At 36.7% G+C, this 9193-nt stretch overlaps 1 protein-coding gene across 1 annotated transcript; it reads right to left on the bottom strand.

The window, feature by feature from the left end:
- Window positions 1-7265: 7265 nt before the first annotated feature.
- On the bottom strand, window positions 7266-8527 carry LOC122818545 (uncharacterized). The gene is made up of 2 exons (XM_044092758.2): window positions 8162-8527; window positions 7266-7721 (listed from the first exon to the last, which is right to left on the bottom strand). The coding sequence occupies exons 1-2, from the start codon at window positions 8378-8380 to the stop codon at window positions 7515-7517; spliced, it is 426 nt and encodes a 141-aa protein (XP_043948693.1). The 5' UTR covers window positions 8381-8527; the 3' UTR covers window positions 7266-7514.
- Between the last annotated feature and the right edge of the window lie 666 nt (window positions 8528-9193).

Below are 9193 nucleotides of genomic sequence, written 5' to 3'. Positions count from 1 at the left end.
GCATTCGCAACATTGGAGTATATTCGTAATGCCCCAAAGAAATTCCCTTTCCAACTATTGGTTGGGATGTACTTTTTATGGCATGATGTACTTTTGTCAGATTACAATTTATTAACCTTCCATTTAATCATGTGCTCTTCCGATTTGAGGTTCCGCAGTATGGTGGGAGTCTTGAAGTGGCTTCGGTAATATCGCCGAAGTGACTTCTGGAAGTGTCGCCGAAGTGACTCCGAGAAGTGCCGCCAAAGTGGCACATTTCTTCCAGACGGGATGACTTCCGCGATCCGAATCCTATATCGCCAAAGTGACTTCTGGAAGTTACTTAGAAGTGACATAACAAATGCTTGTAGAAGATACAAGAAGGGCCCATTGGAAGCCTTGGAAATCTTGAATAAAAAACTTTTTTTACATGTTCGGAAATATTTTGAATTTATTTTCTATAAGGTCTTTGAGCGCTTGTAGACACAGTCTTTGGCATGTCGGAAATGCTGCTAAAAAATTTTATTTATGTCCAGCTCCGTTCACAAGAGAAATTTAATAATAACCATTTCTTAAATAAACAGAAGCAACATTTTTTTATATTTAAAATACAAATAAATTTGAAGGAATTACCTTTTTTAATTAGGTGAAGAATCTTTGAATACTTATTTCACTATAATCGAGCCAGGTAATGTGAAAATATCTCGATGTAAACGTACAGCTTCACGTAAATTCGCTTTGTTCGTCGATTTTAATGTGTTATACAATTAAAAAAATTCCGAAAAACAAAGCAACACACAAATTTTAAACAAAACTGGACTGATCAGAAGCAAAAGGAAGAGGAATTTTCAGAATAAATGCAATTATTTTTCCCAGTTACTTTGTTCTTGTATCATCTATCTATCGTCCAGAAGTGTCTCAGAAGATACTTTTTCGCGATCGCGACCCTTTTAGATTATGTAAAATGTGTGCTATCGTCTAACTATCGTCCACAAGTGTCTCAGAAAATACTTCTTCGAGATCGAAATGTGTGTTATAGCCACTGTCACTCAGAAGTGACTTAGAAGTTACTTCTACGCGATATATGTATATTTTGTTTTTGTAAAATGTGTACATTCGTCTTTCTATCTTCAAGAAGTGACTTAGAAGTGACTTATGGACGATGAGCGATAGAAATATCGCCCTTTTGCTTGTGGGGGTCATGCCTTTAAGCAGCGAGATCTCGAATGTTCCGGACGACAAAGACGATAGGCCAAGGAAAGGAAGATAAGTAGAAATGTTATCTTAACAAGAAATAATGCTTGCTTAAAGTTGCTTGCTAAAAGGAAATCTGTGGACTTTGCCTGCGGAGAAAGAGTTGATTCTGTGAAAAGAAACCACAGACGGCGGACTTTTGATAAAAACAAAACAGAACAAACAAGCCACAAAACTTCTAAAACTTACCAAAAACGCAGATATGGAAATAACAGCTACCAAACACAAGATACTTAATTTTTTAAATATCTTTTAAAATGCGTTATCTACTGTAATGACCTAAGATACATAGACGAAGAAACAATCCTCCGAGAACTAAAACCACAGAATGTAATTGAAATCAAAAAAATAATGAAGAGACAAAACACCAACAATAACACCAACAGCTACAGCAACACCACCAACAACAACACCAACAACAACCTAACAGAATCCGGACAGAAACCACCGGTGGTGGCTTGAACAGATTTTAATGTTCTCAACAGTCATTGCTATTCTATGTATTTAAGTCGATGCAAATTTGAATTTTCAAACGATCCGAAACAGTTTTACAACTTTGTTAATGCCAAGCGTAAGTCATCGGCATTGCCTTCATCGGTACGTCTATACTCAATGGAGGCATCGACGGATTCTGAAATCGCTGATTTATTTGCTGAGTTTTTCCAAACTACTCATAGTTCGACAGCTTGGTCAAATTCTAACTACTCTAATCCCTTAAATAGGGAAAATTGTATTTTCTACCCTGTAATCACCGAAAGCTCTCTCGTAAGAGATTTAGCAACAACAACGTTAACATGTTTTCCCGGCCCAGATGGACTTCCTGGATGTGTGCTTAAGTTTTGTGCGTCAACCATTTGTAAACCGATTCTTAAACTTTTTAATTTGTCTATTTCATCATCAGTTTTTCCTTCTATCTGGAAGGACTCTTTTATTATTCCACTTCATAAAAAAGGTGCGGAGGCAGATGCCTAAAATTATTGAGGTATTTCTAAATTGTCGGCAATTCCTAAAGGATTTCAACGTATTATCACTTCTCATTTGCAACATTTATGTTCCTCGCTTATATCACCGTGTCAGCATGGTTTTGTTAAGCGAAGATCGACCACCACCAATCTTCTTGAATTGTCATCTATTGAAATAAATGGGTTTAAGAAAAAAATGCAGACTCACATTGTATATACAGATTTTAGTAAAGCCATTGACTCCGTTAACCACTCACTTATTTTATTTAAATTAGATCAGCTTGGGTTTCCTGGTAATCCATTATCTTGGATTTCATGTTACTTGAATGGTAAGACTCAGAGGGTTATATTCAAGAATGCTGTTTCAAAAGTGATCTACTTGACAGCTGGAGTGCCTCAGGGTAGTCATTTGGGCCCTTTGCTGTTTACTTTGCTTATTAACGATCTTTCCTCAATCATAACACATTCCCGTGCACTAATGTTAAGCTTTGTTTATCATATAATGATACAGCGTCTGGATTTAACTTACAGTCGGATATTGATTGTTTGAGTATGGATGGTGTGAGTACAACCTTTTAAATTTGAACTGGCTTAAATGCAACGATATGACTTTCTATAGGGGTACTCCTACGTTTATCAGTTACTTTCTTAAAAATACGCCACTTGACCGTATATATTAAGTTAACGATTTAGGTGTTCTTCTTGACCCTAAGCTTAAATTTGACTGCCACATTATGTCCACTGTTAACAAAGCCATGAGTGTTCTTGGGTTTATAAAGCGTTGGTCAAAAGAATTTGATGACCCTTATACGACCAAATTATTATTTACCTCCCTTGTCCGTCCTGTTTTGGAATATTGTTCGTCGGTTTGGATCTTTTAAACCGCCTAACATTCAACGTTCCTGTTCGACTAACACGAAAATATTATTCTCTACATTTGCCACGATGTACATAAAATTTTTGTCTGTACGAGCCCTTTCGCGTTCTATGTAATAACTATAATAAACTTTATAATTTAATTAGCATTTCAACATCTATCCCGGTATTAAAATCTAATATTTTAACTCATTTGCTTGATTCTTAGTTGTGCCTTTTATTTTCATTTGTGTCCCGTCTTTATTTGTTTTATGTATGTATCTTCCTCGCGAACTCGCATTTTTTGCCCAAATTGATAAAAGGGGCCCGCGCGTAACAAGCACGTGCTTGGTGTCCTTGGGCCACTTGTTTGTACTGTTCGAAGTGCATCAACGTCCATAAATATATTCCGCATAGTACATACACACGCATATCTTCGTTTTATTCCAGCGCACAATAAATGTTCGTAACAAATAAAAGAAAAATCGTATCCGTATTTTTTCTCAATAGTCCGATCATTCGGTATAAGTAATAAGCAAGTGTGACCGTATTTTTTTACGGATTTTAATTGTTTTCTAATTCCAATTAGTTTCTAGTCCGATTCTGTTTCCTTACCGCGAAATTAAAATTAGAAATTATTTTTCGTCAGCAAAATCAGCGTTAGCCACATTTATGGCCACAGGTGAACGCTGGCTCCAGGGGCTCCACCCCAACCGCTTGTGAAATTCGTCGCGATCATTTCGAATCCATGTGGCAAACGGTTATGGCAGCATGCGAGAGTCCAGCAGACATCATAGATTTCAAACCAAAATATACGAAATTCCACGTTCTTCGGCTGTCGGCTTTAGCACGATTGCATAATAAGGTAAGTGCCCATCGTACCATTGGTGGACTAAACAAAAAAAAATATGGTGGGTCTCTAGAGATTGCTATGTAGAACAGACCGTTATGTATGTGAAATAGATGTTGCATTCGCAACATTGGAGTATATTCGTAATGCCCCAAAGAAATTCCCTTTCCAACTATTGGTTGGGATGTACTTTTTATGGCATGATGTACTTTTGTCAGATTACAATTTATTAACCTTCCATTTAATCATGTGCTCTTCCGATTTGAGGTTCCGCAGTATGGTGGGAGTCTTGAAGTGGCTTCGGTAATATCGCCGAAGTGACTTCTGGAAGTGTCGCCGAAGTGACTCCGAGAAGTGCCGCCAAAGTGGCACATTTCTTCCAGACGGGATGACTTCCGCGATCCGAATCCTATATCGCCAAAGTGACTTCTGGAAGTTACTTAGAAGTGACATAACAAATGCTTGTAGAAGATACAAGAAGGGCCCATTGGAAGCCTTGGAAATCTTGAATAAAAAACTTTTTTTACATGTTCGGAAATATTTTGAATTTATTTTCTATAAGGTCTTTGAGCGCTTGTAGACACAGTCTTTGGCATGTCGGAAATGCTGCTAAAAAATTTTATTTATGTCCAGCTCCGTTCACAAGAGAAATTTAATAATAACCATTTCTTAAATAAACAGAAGCAACATTTTTTTATATTTAAAATACAAATAAATTTGAAGGAATTACCTTTTTTAATTAGGTGAAGAATCTTTGAATACTTATTTCACTATAATCGAGCCAGGTAATGTGAAAATATCTCGATGTAAACGTACAGCTTCACGTAAATTCGCTTTGTTCGTCGAGTTGGACATTTTAATGTGTTATACAATTAAAAAAATTCCGAAAAACAAAGCAACACACAAATTTTAAACAAAACTGGACTGATCAGAAGCAAAAGGAAGAGGAATTTTCAGAATAAATGCAATTATTTTTCCCAGTTACTTTGTTTTTGTATCATCTATCTATCGTCCAGAAGTGTCTCAGAAGATACTTTTTCGCGATCGCGACCCTTTTAGATTATGTAAAATGTGTGCTATCGTCTAACTATCGTCCACAAGTGTCTCAGAAAATACTTCTTCGAGATCGAAATGTGTGTTATAGCCTTTCTGTCACTCAGAAGTGACTTAGAAGTTACTTCTACGCGATATATGTATATTTTGTTTTTGAAAAAGGTGTACATTCGTCTTTCTATCTTCCAGAAGTGACTTAGAAGTGACTTATGGACGATGAGCGATAGAAATGTCGCCCTTTTGCTTGTGGGGGTCATGCGTTTAAGCAGCGAGATCTCGAATGTTCCGGACGACAAAGACGATAGGCCAAGGAAAGGAAGATAAGTAGAAATGTTATCTTAACAAGAAATAATGCTTGCTTAAAGTTGCTTGCTAAAAGGAAATCTGTGGACTTTGCCTGCGGAGAAGGAGTTGATTCTGTGAAAAGAAACCACGGACGGCGGACTTTTGATAAAAACAAAACAGAACAAACAAGCCACAAAACTTCTAAAACTTACCAAAAACGCAGATATGGAAATAACAGCTACCAAACACAAGATACTTAATTTTTTAAATATCTTTTAAAATGCGTTATCTACTGTAATGACCTAAGATACATAGACGAAGAAACAATCCTCCGAGAACTAAAACCACAGAAAGTAATTGAAATCAAAAAAATAATGAAGAGACAAAACACCAACAATAACACCAACAGCTACAGCAACACCACCAACAACAACACCAACAACAACCTAACAGAATCCGGACAGAAACCACCGGTGGTGGCTTGAACAGATTTTAATGTTCTCAACAGTCATTGCTATTCTATGTATTTAAGTCGATGCAAATTTGAATTTTCAAACGATCCGAAACAGTTTTACAACTTTGTTAATGCCAAGCGTAAGTCATCGGCATTGCCTTTATCGGTACGTCTATACTCAATGGAGGCATCGACGGATTCTGAAATCGCTGATTTATTTGCTGAGTTTTTCCAAACTACTCATAGTTCGACAGCTTGGTCAAATTCTAACTACTCTAATCCCTTAAATAGGGAAAATGGTATTTTCTACCCTGTAATCACCGAAAGCTCTCTCGTAAGAGATTTAGCAACAACAACGCCAACATGTTTTCCCGGCCCAGATGGACTTCCTGGATGTGTGCTTAAGTTTTGTGCGTCAACCATTTGTAAACCGATTCTTAAACTTTTTAATTTGTCTATTTCATCATCAGTTTTTCCTTCTATCTGGAAGGACTCTTTTATTATTCCACTCCATAAAAAAGGTGCGGAGGCAGATGCCCAAAATTATTGAGGTATTTCTAAATTGTCGGCAATTCCTAAAGCATTTCAACGTATTATCACTTCTCAGTTGCAACATTTATGTTCCTCGCTTATATCACCGTGTCAGCATGGTTTTGTTAAGCGAAGATCGACCACCACCAATCTTCTTGAATTGTCATCTATTGAAATAAATGGGTTTAAGAAAAAAATGCAGACTCACATTGTATATACAGATTTTAGTAAAGCCATTGAATCCGTTAACCACTCACTTATTTTATTTAAATTAGATCAGCTTGGGTTTCCTGGTAATCCATTATCTTGGATTTCATGTTACTTGAATGGTAAGACTCAGAGGGTTATATTCAAGAATGCTGTTTCAAAAGTGATCTACTTGACAGCTGGAGTGCCTCAGGGTAGTCATTTGGGCCCTTTGATGTTTACTTTGTTTATTAACGATCTTTCCTCAATCATAACACATTCCCGTGCACTAATGTTAAGCTTTGTTTATCATATAATGATACAGCGTCTAGATTTAACTTACAGTCGGATATTGATTATTTGAGTATGGATGGTGTGACTACCCTTATACGACCAAATTATTATTTACCTCCCTTGTCCGTCCTGTTTTGGAATATTGTTCGTCGGTTTGGATCTTTTAAACCGCCTAACATTAAACGTTCCTGTTCGACTAACACAAAAATATTATTCTCTACATTTGCCACGATGTACATAAAATTTTTGTCTGTACGAGCCCTTTCGCGTTCTATGTAATAATTATAATAAACTTTATAATTTAATTTGCATTTCAACATCTATCCCGGTATTAAAATCTAATATTTTAACTCATTTGCTTGATTCTTAGTTGTGCCTTTTATTTTCATTTGTGTCCCGTCTTTATTTGTTTTATGTATGTATCTTCCTCGCGAACTCGCATTTTTTGCCCAAATTGATAAAAGGGACCCGCGCGTAACAAGCACGTGCTTGGTGTCCTTGGGCCACTTGTTTGTACTGTTCGAAGTGCATCAACGTCCATAAATATATTCCGCATAGTACATACACACGCATATCTTCGTTTTATTCCAGCGCACAATAAATGTTCGTAACAAATAAAAGAAAAATCGTATCCGTATTTTTTCTCAATAGTCCGATCATCCGATCTAAGTAATTAGCAAGTGTGACCGTACATTTTTACGGATTTTAATTGTTTTCTAATTCCAATTAGTTTCTAGTCCGATTCTGTTTCCATACCGCGAAATTAAAATTAGAAATTATTTTTCGTCAGCAAAATCAGCGTTAGCCACATTTATGGCCACAGGTGAACGCTGGCTCCAGGGGCTCCACCCCAACCGCTTGTGAAATTCGTCGCGATCATTTCGAATCCATGTGGCAAACGGTTAAGGCAGCATGCGAGATTCCAGCAGACATCATAGATTTCAAGCCAAAATATACGAAATTCCACGTTCTTCGGATGTCGGCTCCCTCCTATCATAAAAGAGCTTTTGCGGAACCTCTTCACGGCGATATACATACAAAGAGAAAATAAAATACCAAAAGTGGTCATCAATCAGTCATATTCAAATTTTCGAAAAGTAATTAAAATTTTGAAATTATCTTCAATTATAACTTCAAAAGCAAGGTCATACATTTTTTTCGAACACATTTCGATGTTTGATATGAGGTTTAAGGAGCTATCCTATCTCTTTATTCCCTTAGCACGATTGCATAATAAGGTAAGTGCCCATCGTACCATTGGTGGACTAAACAAAAAAAAATATGGTGGGGGGTCTAGAGATTGCTATGTAGAACAGACCGTTATGTATGTGAATTAGATGTTGCACTCGCAACATTGGAGTATATTCGTAATGGCCCAAAGGAATTCCCTTTCCGACTATTGGTTGGGACGCACTTTTTATGGCATGATGTACTATTGACAGATTACAATTTATTAACCTTCCATTTAATCATGTGGTCTTCCGATTTGAGGTTCCGCAGTATGGTGGGAGTCTTGAAGTGGCTTTGGTAATATCGCCCAAGTGACTTCTGGAAGTGTTGCCGAAGTGACTCCGAGAAGTGCCGCCAAAGTGGCACATTTCTTCCCGACGGGATGACTTCCGCGATCCGAATCCTATATCGCCGAAGTGACTTCTGGAAGTTACTTAGAAGTGACATAACAAATGCTTGTAGAAGATAAAAGAAGGGCCCATTGGAAGCCTTGGAAATCTTGAATAAAAAACTTTTTTTACATGTTCGGAAATATTTTGAATTTATTTTCTAAGGGCGCTTGTAGACACAGTCTTTGGCATGTCGGAAATGCTGCTAAAAAATTTTATTTATGTCCAGCTCCGTTCACAAGAGAAATTTAATAATAACCATTTCTAAAATAAACAGAAGCAACATTTTTTTATATTGATAATACAAATAAATTTGAAGGAATTACCTTTTTAATTAGGTGAAGAATCTTTGAATGCTTATTTCACTGTAATCGAGCCAGGTAATGTGAAAATATCTCGATGTAAACGTACAGCTTCACGTAAATTCGCTTTGTTCGTCGAGTTGGACATTTTTATGTGTTATACAATTAAAAAAAAATTCCGAAAAACAAAGCAACACACAAATTTTAAACAAAACTGGACTGATCAGAAGCAAATTGCGAAATAAACTGACAATCGGTCGAAAAACAACAGCGTAGGTAGAAAGGAAGAGGAATTTTCAGAATAAATGCAATTATTTTTCCCAGTTACTTTGTTTTTGTATCATCTTTCTATCGTCCAGAAGTGTCTCAGAGATACTTTTTCGCGATCGCGACCCTTTTAGATTATGTAAAATGTGTGCTTTCGCCTTTCTATCGCTCAGAAGTGACTTAGAAGTTACTTCTACGCGATATATGTATATTTTGTTTTTGTAAAATGTGTACATTCGTCTTTCTATCTTCCAGAAGTGACTTAGAAGTGACTTATGGACGATGAGCGATAGAAATATCGC

This window comes from Drosophila biarmipes, unplaced genomic scaffold (assembly GCF_025231255.1).
Source record: "Drosophila biarmipes strain raj3 unplaced genomic scaffold, RU_DBia_V1.1 ptg000017l, whole genome shotgun sequence".
In the NCBI taxonomy this organism is placed as follows: Eukaryota; Metazoa; Arthropoda; class Insecta; order Diptera; family Drosophilidae; genus Drosophila; species Drosophila biarmipes.
Note: the sequence above shows the minus strand (reverse complement) of the source record. Positions and strands in the feature narration are given on the sequence as shown.

Bases quoted from the DNA above. Each gene is read 5' to 3' on its own strand.
- LOC122818545 (XM_044092758.2), bottom strand. From the start codon at position 8,380: ATGTCACTTCTAAGTAACTTCCAGAAGTCACTTCGGCGATATAGGATT. The intron at 7,722-8,161 runs GTTAATAAATTG...ATCGCCGTGAAG, and splicing joins ACCACATGATTAAATGGAAG to AGGTTCCGCAAAAGCTCTTT.